At 35.2% G+C, this 17,150-nt stretch overlaps 2 protein-coding genes across 19 annotated transcripts in view; both read left to right on the forward strand.

Annotated features, from left to right (window-relative positions):
• LOC127877069 (tyrosine-protein kinase SRK3-like) overlaps positions 1–11,515 on the forward strand; it is a 55,847-nt gene extending 44,332 nt beyond the window's left edge. For all 18 annotated transcript variants that reach the window (XM_052422676.1, XM_052422677.1, XM_052422680.1 and 15 more), the window contains 2 exons: positions 9,913–10,044; positions 10,528–11,515. In XM_052422676.1, the coding sequence (XP_052278636.1) occupies positions 9,913–10,044; positions 10,528–10,754 (359 nt within the window). In that variant the 3' untranslated portion in view covers positions 10,755–11,515. The remainder of the gene's footprint in view (positions 1–9,912; positions 10,045–10,527) is intronic.
• LOC127877068 (heat shock 70 kDa protein 12A-like) overlaps positions 1–17,150 on the forward strand; it is a 78,641-nt gene that overhangs the window by 44,369 nt on the left and 17,122 nt on the right. The window lies entirely within an intron of this gene.

A 17,150-nucleotide genomic window follows, 5' to 3' on the forward strand; every position in this document is an offset into this window, starting at 1 on the left:
GGATAAAGTGGATTAATGTTTGTGTGATGACTGTAGCGGTTTATGGACGTTTCGTGCCACTACCAGTTCGTGCCATTGATATTTGTGTTGAAAAGGGGTAAACGTTTCGTCCCACTGATAACATATAGGCGGATAGGTGTGAATAATGCCGTATAGGTGTGAATGATATTGGGGTGTATATAAATGTAGAAAATTACAACTTTGTTGACATTTATAATTGTTAATAACAAACAAATAAAATGATTTATCGTTAGTATACTAATATTTGTAAATAGTGTATTATATGCGATGAATATAAAGCATAAAGTGTTGTTATGTTTTATGAATCATGTTTATGTGCTTGTAATAATAAAATAAAATGATTTATTGTTAGTATAAACACATGTGTGCATAGTTCATTGTGTTTAATAAATATAAAACATGAAAAGCTGTTATTTTCTATGCTTCAATTGAATGTATTATATACATAAATAATAATATATAACATGAATGAACAATAATACAATTTAAAATAAAGTTGGTCTTTTTCTTTAAAGAGCCAGCTTATGCTTTACCATCGACTTACAAACTTTCAATTAGCCGTATGTGTCTACGTAATTAGCAAACAATTAATTAACGGCCTTTAATTTACCGACACGGGCCTTTAATGGCCAATTAGTTACCAATTAGTAAACAACTCACCTCTTTAATTATCATACAAACTGTGTAATTCACCGAAAGAGTAAAAAAAGTCAGTTGAACACACAGTATATAATACGTGTGTTGTTCGTTGAATTCACAAAACCAGTAATGGCTTGCGAATATCCTTGTGTGTACTGTGCACGGAATGTTGGGGAAGAAGATAAAGCCATCTCATGCGATGAATGTGAAAGATGCCAGCATCTGTCGTGTGAGACTGGTGTCAGTCTCCGACAGTATCGAAAAATGATGAAAGGGAATGTCGTCGTTACGTGGAAATGCTGCGAATGTAGCCGACTAGTGGAAGTTCCACCAGAGGTACCGGCTATAGTGGATTTCCCGATCGATGTAACGCCAGAGGTACCGGAGATAGTGGAGATCCCTATGGATGTTCCGCCAGAAGTACCAGAGGCTACAAATGACATTTCTGTATTGTCAGACCTATCGATGGACTCCCGTTCACGCCTTCGTGAAGAATGGTGACGACATCAAACAAGTGTCGTTGGTGTACGTGCTGATGTCCAGGCGTACAAAGGAAGACTAGGTTAGTGTGCTGACATCCATACACCAACGCCTGGAAAATCCACTTGTCGAGTGGGTCATGCTTGACTTTGAAGCAGGTAATTTGATTAATATTATATGATTACCATTATTATTTGAAATCACGACAATATTAAGCCCATCGATTTTAATTGATTTTAAACTTATCAAGTGATGTATGACCTATACTATTTGTATGTTTTTCAGCGGCGGGGCAGGCGTTACGGCATGTCTATCCAAGGGCCACTCTGAAAGGGTGTGTCTTCCATTGGAATCAGCGCGTGTACCGGAAGGTGGTGAACGAGGGCCTCGCCACGGCATATGCGGCAAAGGGCGACAAGTTCCTCTTCTTGAGGAAACTTATGTCCTTGCCGTATTTGCCGTGTGAGCACATCGTTCCCGCCTTCGAACAGCTAAAGCTGCAGGCTGAAGAGGTCGGAGGTCCTATACTGAATGTGGTGATGTACATGCAACGGACGTGGATCCGAGGTTCAATGTGGACGCCAGACGGTACGAACGAACAACGACGTAGAAGGTATTTTTTTACATATATAGAATAATAAAGCAATATATTATTTTCAATTGATAGTTATAATTTAAATATGCTATTATAAAAACTAAAATATCATATTTTCATTGGATAGTTATAATTTAAATATTATTATATAAAAAACAATAAACATCATAGTTCACAACATATTTTTTCCAGGATGGCATCGCAGAATCAACGGTCGAGCAGGGCGTCCCGACTTAGGGTTTTACGTGCTAGTCCCCCTGTTGCGCCGTGAGGCAGAAACAGTGGATCTGACAATCCGACTTGTGTCGGAGAACGCCCTGACTCGGGTACACCGGAAAATCTTCAAAGAAGTGCACGGGCGACTCTTCGAGATCTGGGAGAAGTACGAAGACGATGACATGACAACTACTCAACTGCTGAGAGCGTGCAGCCATATCATCGGGCTGGGACCGAGCACAACCCAGGATGACATCCACGATGAGGACTTCTGAAATGCAATACATTGTATATATGATTTGTGTATGTATATGATAGGATAGTTGCTGTTGTATTGGTGTTTCTATATTTGTGCACTTTTGTATATGTGTATTAAAGCCATGTTTGAATATTTATGTAATCAATCTAGATATTAAAATGTATGCATGCTTTATTTTCTGATATTGTTAATTTTTTTGTTTAAAATGTATGTATCCATTCACTTCTGATGTTGTTAATGTCAATTTATTGCAAATGTTTGAATATATTTATGTAATAAATCTAGATATTGTTAAAATGTATGTATGCATTCACTTTTGATATGGTTAATGTCAATTAATTGAAAATGTTTTAATATATTTATGTAATGAATTGTTACTTTATTATATGAAGCATTTAAATTGACTTTTAAACAATCTTGAAATAAAATGTAAAAAATGTTATTTTCCCATTGAACAGATGTTACACTCAAAGGTGCGAAAATTTCCTGTTATGATTTCACACCTACCCGCCTATATATTATCAATGGGACGAAACGTCCAATGCCCTCCTACACAAATATCAGTGGCACGAACTGGTAGTGGCACGAAACGTCCAGCACCCACTGTAGCCATGTGAACGGGTTATCGTACGGCAAAACCCATCACGTAAAGAAGAGTCTTCAACTTTTCAAGAAAGAAATGCCTTGTTTTATTATCAACACAAAGCTCGGAACAGGAAGGTACATGGATTATGCAATATTTTCTTCAAGTATAACAGTTTCATTATTCATAATTGGAGTAAAGTAGGTTTTTTAGGAAAAGTGCACCCTGTCAGTGATTTTTACCACATACTCATGCTCATATTTGCTTTCATTTTGAAAAAGAAAATATGCCATGTAAGGAAAAAGGTGTGTTGTAAAAGCATGGAAATCAAGGACAGCATATTTGAATTTTATGACCAAGTAATGATGTTTTCCTCAAACAAACAACAAACAAGTAAATTATGTCCCAAATACTAAAATTACTATTCTGAAAATGATATGCCAATGACTGCTACTTGTGTGATCACCTGCATTATGTATTATGGTTATTCAAATTAAAATGCTGCATATTTTTATCTTTTCAGCAATGATCAACACCATTGGTGGTCCAGGAACGGTTAATTACTTTTTGTCAACACTGTATGTTCCAATGATCAATTGAACTTAAAGAAAATGGAAAAACATGCGGGAAGGACGTACATTCATCAAGTTTCAACTATCTCCTTTATAGCAGACAGACTTATAAGATGGAAACGAAGTAGGTATTTCACTGATTTGTGTGATTGTTAATGTAGAACCAATGTTTTAAGTAATAAATAAAATGTAACGTTAATAGTCAGTTTCATATCCAGTAGGGATAATACATGTATTTGGTATTAACATTTGGATGAATAATGTATATATGTGGTGTTTACACTTACTTATTAATCCAGTTTAAAAGGGTGTATCATATAAAATACTAGTAATGACATGCTATTTCGTGAATGTCTGAATAAATAAAAACGATGACGCATATCATAATGGATTATGTCACACTTCTCATAAACACTAATGTCAGTTCTTACTCCTATACAAGTGCTTGTGTATTTGACATCTGTATATGATTGTTTTGTAAAATAACATGAAGAAAATGTTGTCTATTTATAGAAACAACTTTGAGACTGCTAAATGAAACCAAATTAATAACAAAAGACAAAATATTTTTATTTTAATAAATGAAAATGGTTAAAATTATTCATACACAATTTGCAATTATGCATAATTTTGTTTGACTGAAACTTATTGAAGTTCTTATGAACCTGCCTGAATATAACTATATGTACTAGTCGAATATCAACTCCAAAGGAACAATGGTGTTATCTTTTCAGTGATACATTGTATGCTGATTACAGGTGCAGGAGGAAAATGAAACCAGACAGATTATGAACTCAAATTCAACCCGTAAAAAAAGCTAGGAACTTGCAGTCACTGAGTGTTTACAGTCATGTGTTCAATGCTGCAACAACATAAATATTATAGCTGGCTCTGGACTCAACCTTATGCATCTTAAAATGATCTTTGAACGCGATGGTCTCAAGAACATTTTTATAATGAATAACTCTGACGGTCAGCCCAGGGTCACCAATGCCAAGCGTCTTTTGGAAACTCTTATTCAAACCTGTCGAAGTTCTTCAAAGAACTATCATGACAATCATGTATTTGTTTTGTTTGTCATAATAAGTTTAATGTTTAATATCACTAGTATCACTAGTCAATGATATATTGATAAATCTATTTTCCTTTAAACGTGTTTGATTGAATATGCCTTGTTACTTAATTATTAATGTTCTTATTTTTCTGTAACATTTTCAAGTCTTATTTATAGAAAAACGCATTTCACGTGCAATTTCAAACTAGGTTAGCAAATCTTATTGCACTGAGTAGGTTCCAGCTCACACATGATATATGAGATGTATGTATGTTTATATGTTTATAGGTTTATTATAGGCTTTTCCTCTTTTTTTTATCTATTTATAATAATTTTTGAACATTTAGCTCATCTTTATGCTTACATATAACAATCTCAAATTCAGTATGGCGTCTCTGGAAAAGGGGGGTTACCTTGATTGTAAAGCGGGAACTTTTCGTTTTCACTGGTGACCCCCATTTTTAGCTTATTATTATAAAGCCTATTATATATGAAATATATATAGTGGAGCTATCCAACTCACCCAGGCGTCGGCGTGAGCGCGAGAGTGCAAATTTTAAAGTTTGCGTACTACCCCAAATATTTCCTATATGCCTTGACATATTGCTTAAATGTTTTGCATACTTCTTTACCAACATGACCCCAACCTATAAACAACAGCAGACAACTGTATCAAGCATTTTGTAAAAATAATGGCCATTTGTTCACTAAAAATATGCATATTTTTAATGTTAAAGTTTGCGTACCACCCACATATGTCCCTTGACATATTGCTTTAATATTTTGCATACTTCTTCACCAACATGACCCCGACCTTTAAACAAGAGCAGACAACTGTATCAAGCATTTTGTATGAATTATGGCCCTCATTTCACTTAGAATATGCATATTATAAATGTTAAAGTATGCGTACCATCCCAAATATTTTCTATGTCCCTTGACATATTGCTTTAATATTTTGCATACTTCTTTACCAACATGACCCCAACCTTTAAACAAGAGCAGACAACTGTATCAAGCATTTTGTAAGAGTTATGGCCCTTTTTTCACTAAGAATATGCATATTATTGATAAATCTATGTTAAAGTTTGCGTACCACCTCAAATATTTTCAATGTCCCTTGACGTATTGCTTTAATATTTTGTATACTTCTTTACCAACATGACCCCAACCTTTAAACAAGAGCAGACAACTGTATCAAGCATTTTTTAAGAATTATGGCCCTTTTTTCACTAAGAATATGCATATTATTGATAAATCTATGTTAAAGTTTGCGTACCACCTCAAATATTTTCAATGTCCCTTGACCTATTGCTTTCATATTTTGCAAACTTCTTTACCAACATGACCCCAATCTATAAACAAGAGCAGACAACTGTATCAAGCATTTTGTAAGAATTATGGCCCTTTTTCAATTTAGAATATGCATATTATTGATAAATCTATGTTAAAGTTTGCGTACCACCTCAAATATTTTCAATATCCCTTGATATTTTGCTTTCATATTTTGCCAACTTTTTTACCGACATGACCCCAATCTATAAACAAGAGCAGACAACTGTATCAAGCATTTAATAAGAATAATGGGCCTTTTTTGTCTTAGGAGCTGAATATTTTCTTAAATTTTGTGTTTAGATCCACTTGACTTTTAAAGTATCAAAGCTATTGCTTTCAATCTTCAAATATTTTCTTACTACCATGAGGGTACTGTACCTGGCAATCTAAATTGTACCTTGACCTTGGAATGACCTTGACTCTCAAGGTCACAAGAATAAATTTTAGTTAAATTGCCATAACTTATTTATGTATGATAAGATTTTATTCATAATTTGACAATACAACACTTACCTGAATACCACAATGGACTCTACCCAAACAAAACAATACCCCACGCCCAAACCCAGAATCCCTGCACCCCCCCCCTTTTATATTTTTGAAAGATTGTCTAATAAATGACCACACCCCACATTATACAACCGCTCACCCCCCCCCCCTACCCAACCCCCCCCCCAAAAAAAAATGTTTTTTCTTTGAAACATGGTTAAAAAAAACAACTTATATTTATTTACTTTATTTTTGAAGGACCATCCAAACATCCCACCCAAGCTATTGCTATCAAATGTTCAATAGATTGTTGAGAGTATACCTGAACTATTACCTTGACCTTATTGAATAATTTGAACAATTTCCCCATGATGGCTTATGTTGTACTGTCAAGCACTCGAATAGTCGAGCGCGCTGTCCTCTGACAGCTCTTGTTGTTTTTATTTTTCATTCAAGCATACATTGTAGATGATTTCTATGTTCGAAGATTGTAATTTCCTTTTGCCATGTTTTTTTATGCCCCCTTTCGAAGAAAAGGGGGCATATAGTAATCGGACTGTCCGTCTGTCCGTCTTTCCGTCACACTTTGCGTTTAGGTTTCGAAAAATGCTCATTACTTCTATGTTCCTTGAGATAAAGCCTTCATATTTGGTATGCATGTGTATATGGACAAGGCCTTTCCATACGCACACAAATTTTGACCCCTGTGACCTTGACCTTGAACTTAGGGTCTGCGTTCAGGTTTCACAATCTACGTGTAGGTTTCGAAAAATGCTCATAACTTCTATGTCCCTTAAAATATAACCTTCATATTTGGTATGCATGTTTATATGGACAAGGCCTTTCCATAGACACAAACATGTTGACCCCTGTGACCTTGATCTTGAACTTAGGGTCCGCGTTTAGGTTTCGAAATCTGCGTTTAGGTTTCGAAAAATGCTATAACTTCTATCAAAGCGTTTATAAGGGGCATATGTCATCCTATGGTGACAGCTCTTGTTTGACAATTTATTTTAAAAAAAGACTCGTGACTAGAGATTGCAATTTTTCTCGTTTTCGAAGGATGATATCTTTTGTTCGTTAATTTTTATGCCTCCCTTCGAAGAAGAGGGGGTATATTGTTTTGCACATGTCGGTCGGTCCGTCGGTCGGTCCGTCCATCAGATGGTTTCCGGATGATAACTCAAGAACGCTAAGGCCTAGGATCATGAAACTTTATAGGTACATTGATCACGACTGGCAGATGGCCCCTATTGATTTATAGGTCACTAGGTCAAAGGTCAAGGTCACAGTGACTCGAAATAGTTAAATAGTTTCCGGATGATAACTCAAGAATGCTTAGGCCTAGGATCATGAAACTTCATAGGAATATTGATCATGACTGGCGGATGACCCTATTGATTTTCAGGTCACTAGGTCAAAGCTCAAGGTCACAGTGACTCAAAACAGTAAAATGGTTTCCAGATGATAATTCAAGAATGCTTACGCCTAGGATCATGAAACTTCATAGGACATTGATCATGACTGGCAGATGATCCCTATTGATTTTCTGGTCACTAGGTCAAAGGACAAGGTCACAGTGACTCGAAACAGTAAAATGGTTTCCGGATGATAACTCATGAATGCTTAGGCACAGAATCATGAAACTTCATAGGTACATTGATAATGACTGGCAGATGACCCCATTTGATTTTCAGGTCACTAGGTCAAAGGTCAAGGTCACAGTGACTCGAAAAAGTAAAATGGTTTCCGGATGATGACTCAAGAATGCTTACGCCTAGGATCATGAAACTTCATATGTACATTTGAAGTCACTAGGTTAAAGGTCAAGGGCACAGTGACAAAAAACGTATTCACACAATGGGTGCCACTACAACTGACAGCCCATATGGGGGGCATGCATGTTTTACAAACAGCCCTTGTTTCTTAACTCCTTTTGTCACATGTTTTAAACTATCATATTTGTACATATTATGCATTTATCTATTAATACATACTAAAAAATTGTTGTTTTTTCAACATTTGGATGAATGAGAGTGAATTTTGTAAATAAATGGTTCACAAAAAATGGAGGAAAAAAATGTGGGGGGTTCAAAACTGAAAATGTCAAAAAAAAAACATTATTGTACAGTGAATTGTATTTAAACTTTAATGATCAATGCAGAATACCACAATACTTTGAAATATGCGAAGAAAGAAGAGAAAATCAACATGTCAACACCCTCAATCTGCGCAGAAAGCGTTAACTTTTTCATACAATTTTCTCTTCTTTCATTTCAATGAATGCCGTTAGAGTCCCGGTTTAGCTACGGAACATAAGAAAACCGGCGCTCGCCGGAATGCCACCGGCATTCACCGGGGCTCCGCCGGGGCTTTACCGGCGACGACCGGGGTGAAACCGGGGTGTTGTCGTAGCTCTGCCGGGGTCTGATGCCGGAATAGACACGGTGAGTGCCGGCGGTGTTACGGTATACCGGGGCTTTGCCGGGACGCTGCCGGCTTTCACCGGGCCACTACCGGCGACAACCGGGGCTATGCCGGGACGCTGCCGGCTTTCACCGGGGCATTACCGGCGATAACCGGGGCTTGACCGGTATAAACCGTAGCCAGTCCGGGTTGACAGGGACTCTGCCGGGCTGTTGACCGGCTTCAACCGGGGCGGCACCGGGAAATAGTGTGACTGCGTTAAAAATGTCTACGCTACGAATCATCCCGGTCCTCTCCGGTCGACCGGCGTTAGCAAACCGGGATGGACCGGAGCTCTACCGGCAAAAGTGAGACTTTGGCTTAAGTGGATTTTCTTTTGTATACACATTACAAAGGAAGTATGAGTGTTTTCCTGATCTGTTAATTATGTAATAGAAAACTATGTTAGGCTATTGAAAGGTATTTATTTGACGCCAACAATAACAGTTTTTTGCGGCCATGTTGTTGTTGTATATCTTCACCGCCTATGTAGACGAACCTCTTCCAGATCTGTAGAGTTGAACAAAAGGTTATCGTCCCCACAACCAGTATCGTGTTGTCCTCCACCGTCTATGTACACTGAAGTATATACACAACTATTGTCTTTTCTTGCAGACTCTGAGCTTCTGCACTCAACCGCTAGGGTCAATCCGTATAAATTCGGACAAAGGGAGAAATTCGGACAAAACATCCTTAATGCATTTTACGTCACACTAAACCTAACCCCAGGCCTTCAGTGCCTAAAGCGCTTTGATTTATATTGTTGATGTCAGAAAACATAAATATAAGAGATTTTCTTGGTATTCGATAGGTTTTGCATGCGGACTTGTTTATTACGTAGTCAACAGTATCTAACGCGTTTTCATGTACTAGAAAATAATGTACCAAATTGACCATAAGTGATTATTATTCAAATGTCTTTGAAATGAATGGTATTTTGATGGTTTTAAACACACAAAGTGAAAATGCATGGATTTCCAGACATCTTATTCACAACAAAATTAGTGTCCCCCGGAAAAGGCATTTTAAGACAAAATGTCCAATAAGCATACTTACATATCATGTTCGTCTGTTTTAACAATTTTGTTCAAAAGAGCTTGCTGATTTTGATATTTTCCATCATGCTGCAATATGTAAGATTTTCTATATATTCAATGAAACAAGATCGTGTATCTTTAGTTTAAACAAGTGGATGTTTTTCAGATATAATGTTTCTTATAAAATGGAATGCCCCCGAGGCTGCAGGAGGTCGTAAATTCAGTATCAAGTCAGATGTATGGTCGTATGGTGTTCTGCTCTATGAATTGATCACATGTGGCCGTGAACCATACCCAGGTGAGTAAATTGAACATGTTATGTTTATTTTAATCTAAACTACGTATTGTACCTCGATTGCATCGAAATGACATGATTTAAATCATTCTTTGGTCAGTTTGCTGAAACAACTAGGCATACTCTGTTTTGGTCATAAAAACAAATGGTTACTAATTAAAAATGGCAAATACATATTTTGCAAATTGTTTCATACATAACAATATGGATAAAAGGGAAAGAAAGGAAAGGTGAATTTAAATTTTCAACTTAAATGAGAGACGACTTACTTTTCTATGTTGCATGGCAGATTTTTGAGTTAGTTTGTCAAAAGGAAGTTTTAAGCTAAGTTATCATACATACCTATGGTATCTTCACTAACTTTTTTTAAATAAGCTTAATTTGGAACTTATTTGCAGAGTGCCATGATTTGTTAATCATCCCTAAAATGACCCTGATGTTATATGTGTTAGCGATTTTAAATGTTTCTTCACCTTTTGCCGCCAGGTATGAAAGGTAACGAGGTGCTCAACCGTGTGGAGAAGGGTTACCGTATGCCCCGCCCCACGGACGGCCTAATTCCCTGCCCTGAACCCTACCACGAGCTCATGCTGAAGTGCTGGAACCGCTCGCCCGATACACGACCAACCTTCGCTTTCCTTCTGGACTTCTTTGAAAACTATGTGTCTTACACAGAAAGGACCAAATTACCAATAGAAAGCCAAAACGATTGACAATAATGTGTATTATATTATTTTAAATGAAGAAAACGAACAACCAAAACTAAAATGTCTTAATGAATCTGTTTGAATTAGTAAAACATTGCTGATTAATCAAATTGAATAATAAGACCTATTGAAGTATATGTAAACAAAGTGTATGTAACTCCCTTAAATTTTTAAAACATATTAATTTAATGCTGTTGATTGTAAGCTTCTTCCTACATATTAAAACATATTTCTCTTCTGGTATGTTATAACATGTCCTATCTTGTAATTATATATATTATATTAAAGTACCTTCATCTACAATTTCCTTCACTTAAAATGTTATGAAGGCTAAATAAAGTTATAGATTTATAGTATAAACTTATTAGATTGTCTTGCTACCACAGTTCATTTAAGACATAAGCTTTTTAAAACATATTTTTAACTGATTCTACAATACATGTATTGTTTAAATGCTTCTTTTTCGCTGTCGCGTGCGTGTTAAATTTTGATTGGAATAGAGTTAAGTTTTTTATCATATCAGGCATTGTTATGGACTGGGAAGACATATATGCAAAGTTCGGTTATATTTTAGTTTAATGAAGTTGTGCTTGGTTCATAAACGTTGTCTGTACCTTTGTAAACTTGTTTGTAAAATCATTTTGAAAGCATCAATATACGTAAATGCATGTTTAAATTCAATACCTCATAATACACATGATGAAACACACACACACACATAAATATATTTAAATAGCCTTCTTTAAAAATAAATAATACATAATTGAGATATTTTTGTTAATGCATGTCCATACTATTTTCTTTATGTAAGTGTCTGTAGGATAAGAATTATAATACCCAAATATATCGCGTCTTAGAACTTTAATTTTACAAATGTGTACATGTTGAATAAAATAATGTTTCTTGCAATCCTCCTTTGTTAAACCTTATGTAGAAATTGCTCAACTGAATTGAATTTAAACTGAATTCAGATTTAGGATTGAAGCTTACTTATGCTATTTCAACACCATTACTCAGTGCAATTTCATTGTGAGACTAATAAATCATGTATGTGTGTCCGGCATTTGGTGATGAGGATCAGACACATTTATATTTGTATTGATTCACACTGGTTACAATGTGAAACAATATATGGACTATGCATTTCAGGATTTGGATAATATTGATTACTTGACCAATTCTGCAGATTTTCCCAATCTGTTTCCAATCGTGTAATGTAGCTGAATCAAACGTTATACTAGAACGTAAACAAGATAAGTGACGTCAGTGCATTAGCAAATTATCCACGCTCTTATACTCATTTAAAGTGGCCTTTTCAAGTTTTGGTAAATTGACCAAATGTAAACAAATTGTTTCAGATTCGCAAATTTTCATTTTAGTTATGATATCTGTGAGGAAACAGTTATACTGAACATTTACCTTGCTCTAAAATATCCATTATATGCATATTTTGACGATTTAAAAACCTGAACATTATTAAGCATTGCAACGCGAAACCAGTGAATAATTTGGAGAGTTCTGAAGGTGTCGTTATATTTTGTGATACTACGAGGATATAGAGTATAAAATTATCCGTCATCGTATGACCAAGTGGTCTAGGTGGTAGACTTTTACTTCATGACTCCAGGGGTCAGTGGTTCCAGCCCAGTCGTGGGTTACTTTTTAAAATTGTATTCTTGTTGTTTTTTTACTGGAACTTTTTAGACCCAACGTTTAAATTAATCAGTATAAAGCATTTAATGACAAACTTCAAAATCTGTGAAAATACCACTTTAAGGATGCACTTTTAACTTAAAAGGTAAATATGAACCGCGGTTGGTATTCTCTGTTAACGCCAAGGGTTATATACCTATTGACGAGCATTTATGTAACATTTCCTACGAAGGCATCTGTGTTTATGTTCGAGAAGGATCATAAGAACCATTTTTGAAATACTCCAATCATTTTCATTGCCATGTTCTCTCGATTATCTTGGGCGTCTTTTTGACCAAAAATTGTGTACGGCCATTTTGGCACCACATGTGCCAACGTATTACTGGACAAGTTCTTATTAAGTTATTGCACAGAAACATAAGGAAACATTCGACTCACCACGTCACGGATAATATTGTATTATTTAGTATTTCAGCCTAACTATCCACATAATATGTGCAAAGTGAAGGAGAAACTTGTCAAATTAATTATCTATGACAATTCCTGTGATGATATTTCAATAATTCACATAATAGACTTCCCCGTTGTGGACAATGTCCAGTTCCGCAACAAATCACAGAGTATGGTGAATATTACACCAATGTTTACCGTAGTAACACTTAGTTTGCGGACAGTTCAATTGTATTTATTTGTTTTGTGTCATAAAATGTATATACCGGAAAATCAGAGAACCCTTATATTATATCGTGTGCATAGACTATGGGATATTCCTTCGCATTATATTACTTGCCGAATGGTTTTATTCATTGACAGTGTACGTGTACTTGTAAATGCTGCATCGTACAAAAATACGTTCTAAAAGAAATGTAAAATCGGTTCAAATGATGATGTCATTTTACAGAAAGATTAATATGTAACCATTAAGAACAAAGATAAGCATTTGACATGCTGTAGTTAATGTGTACGATTGATAATTTTTGAAACGCATATTTATTTTCCAATTCATTATATATTTTACAGAAATGTAAACACATTATTAGAAATATAAAGGTTAATATGCGTCGAATTAAATTATATCTTCTTGTATCACCATGTTCCAGTATTAATTCTGTTCTAACTTTTTTACTTTGAAAAGGTTTTGTGTTATCCCTTGACATAACTTACATACGCATGCATTACGTTTCTTTGCGTTTGATTACATTTATGTCGCCGTTTTGTTTCACTTTGTAATTCAAATAGATCACTATGCACAAAAATGATTATTTTTTTAGATTATCAATTTGCCTACGGAAGGGTTTTTGACAAAGGAAATCCGAAATTTGGGAATGAAACTAACTTAACCTTAGGCGCAATCCTGCCATCGTAAATATTTTTATATCGACTACAAATTAAGGATGAGACACCACTAATATATGAATTATACGACCAAACTATATCGCGTTCAATTTAACTGAAGTCGTTCGCTAAGATGGGAGATTACGGTGGCTCAGTCTTTGTTCAAGATACTTGTGTGTGGACATATGCAACGTAATATTCAGTGTTATTAAACGGTTCTAATAATGTTTTATCGTCATATTTTCAATAACTATATATGTATAATGCGTTATTATTACCTTCTTTTCGTATATAAACGTCCAAGGTCCGTTATTTCGGTAAGTTTAAAAGTATTATTTTAGAGAACTAATAACGAATACTAATGTGCCCGGAGGACTTGTTCTTGCGGGAGCCTTCTCAACTCAAGGTGCAAAAACTAGTAACTAAGTCTTAGTAACGACCAGAATAAATCCAAACACAATGACAAATAGGTGCAGCTTAAAATCCTCACTTTTCTATGCAGATTTGTTTAAAGGAAACACATACTTTGTTTGATGAAGTGATTGAAACAAAAGATAATCCATTAAACATTTGTTAGAAGAATTGAAGCCAACAGCAGTTTAATGGTTGGCGGATTATCTGACTAATCATACTTACTGCCGAAATTAGGAACACATTTGACGATATGGTTATAACTCCCAAAGTATCGCCATATGCGAATTTACGTGTGACAGTCGTGTACGGTATCAATCCACTAGCAAAGAAGATGGAACATGCAAATACGGCATTGACTAAGCAATAGGATTTTTAGAACATTATCGTCTTAAACAATTGTTTACAATAACTGCATACCAGCCTGAGTTACGCTCACCTTGAAATCAAATCACGATTTAACGACTGACGTTTATTCAGCTATAATGTATACGTTACATTTAGTCGGTTTCATGTAACATTGTATTTTATTAAATGCTACTGTATGTTGAAGTGTGTATTTTATTTTTATACAAATTTTAATTATCACTCCGCATATTATAAATTATTACGTATGCAAACTGTTTTACTTGAATAAATGAAACATCGGTTTGCATTAGTGCATATATACTGTAATTTAAAAAAGTATATTGTGGAAGTGTATATTTACTTCAGTTATTTATTTGTTTTGATCCTTGCTCGTTTTAACTGTACAATAGGAAATGAAATGCTGAATTTAAAATCATATTTCCCTCTTAATAAATAATAGTTCGATGCATTTGTTTGCTAAATGGAAAGTCATAAATGTTGTTTAACAATATTATTTAAACTCCGCATTGCTTAACCTGTACATTTAGCAGAAGATACGAGTTAAGAGTGGTATATGAATATAATGGTTATGAAACTAAATCTTTTATAAATACAATATAACAAAATAGACATGAATTTGCTTATAAACAGCTAAGTAAAATCGGATTTTATTAAATAATTGATCCGTTAGACACTATGGAGTTTGTAGTTTTTTTTAAATGACACTATTAACTTCTAATCATTGTATTGTTATCACTAAGTCTTTGAATATGTATAACAGTTTAAAATTTGACCTGAAATGGAGTCATGTGTTTATAATAAGTAAATAATATCAAAGTACTGACAGTACTGGTGTGACGATGCTTTTGAAGAGGATGGATATAAAAGCATCAATTTAAGTTTATCTACATCACCACAATTGTGTATGTGGGTTCGAAAAAACATTGGGTGCAAAGATTTTGGGTACGAAAAAATTATGCGAAAAAAAATTGGGTACGAAAAAAAATTGTACGAACAAAAAAATTGGGTACAAATAAATTGGGAACGAAAAAATATTTGGGTACGAACAAAAAATTGGGTACGAAAAAAAATTGTGTACGAAAAATTTTGGGTACGGAAAAAAAATGGGGGTACCGGGAAGTAGTACTTATGGGGAACTTGACACACAATCGCACATTTTCGGCCCTTTCAGTCAAACATCGGATAAGTACCTCGAAGGCAATAGTATAACTACACATTTCGGAAGCGGTAATGCGGTCCTACATACGCGCGTCAAAATGTAAGCGAAATATGTCAATAAAGCGGTAGCCTGTCAGGAATGTTTGAATTAACGAAGAAAATCGTGTATTGATGTAAGTTTTTTGAAGAAATGTGCAGAAAATATATTAAATAAGCAATGGCGATATTTTTCTCAGCTACATAATTGTTAATAGTTTGATATCACAAAATGAAAGTGAAAGTTGAACTGTCAAAAATGACAACCTCTCAACGTGTTGTTTTTGCTGGCACATGTAACTGCATGATTGTGTATATGTTTACAATACACAAAGCATAAATAATGATATAAATATACTGATTGAGCTTATACTAATCTGAAAACTATAGCCAGGTCAATTAAGGACTTAAAATACAATTTTTTGTCCTGATTTCTTGAAGACTTGACCATGCATGTCCTAGATTTCAAAATCAAGGCCCTGGTCTGACACATAAACGTTAAACTGATACCAGGCGTCTGAAATTAGTTTTTATTGAACTATGTAAGGAAATCTAAATCAGGCACTGATTTCCCTTGTTTTGAAACACTCATAGATCAGTGTTGGCCTCTCGGTAATGACCCATTTTTGCTTACTTGTCACACCCTTAAAATTTTCCACACTTATATAATAGCAAATCTGGATTTAGGTGATCTTCAAATGACAAATGAAAGATGCGTTCATTAATTATTGTCCAATTGTTTACTACTGCTGTGAGTTTTTATATAATATAACTGATGACCATCATGTGAGAGAAAATTAACATTATCTTAGTATATCAGGTTTAGCAGCCTTTTAGATAACAAAGTTGGCTAGTTTACAATGTCGCTTCTGGGGATCAAACCCGCAGCGCAACCTCCTGCAAGCAAAGTCGACATTCGACCACTAGGCTTTTAGGAAGATTCCTAAATGTGTTGGTACCTCGAGAGCAACCAAACCAAAAATTAAGTCAAATATTGCCGACTCGGTTTTATTGAGTCGGTTCATGAGAGATAATGGAGCTCGATTGGTCATTGTCGGCTCGGGTACTACTTACATGTACCCCGGGTACGGTAAATATACGTAATCGTACTCGGTCGATATTAGACTGTACCCGAGTTGTTTTCCCGCCCAAAATCCGATGTCGTAAAACGCGCAACCGATTATCTAAAACAAACTTCTCTTTAAAAAAAATGCATAAATATGCTTTTTGAGTATGTGTTCCGAAATTGACATAAATGTGAATACATAATTATCAAGAGCACCGCCTTGCGGGTGCAGACCGCTCATCTATTTTCTTTTTAAAGGTGGAGGGACTCTCATTTTCAATCACAAAGGAGGGAGGGGTGGAGTGAAGAGGGGTGTATAGTGTGGGGGTGTGGACATTTATTACATTATCTTCAAAAATGCGAAATAAATGCAA

The sequence above is a fragment of the Dreissena polymorpha genome, chromosome 4 (assembly GCF_020536995.1).
Source record: "Dreissena polymorpha isolate Duluth1 chromosome 4, UMN_Dpol_1.0, whole genome shotgun sequence".
In the NCBI taxonomy this organism is placed as follows: Eukaryota; Metazoa; Mollusca; class Bivalvia; order Myida; family Dreissenidae; genus Dreissena; species Dreissena polymorpha.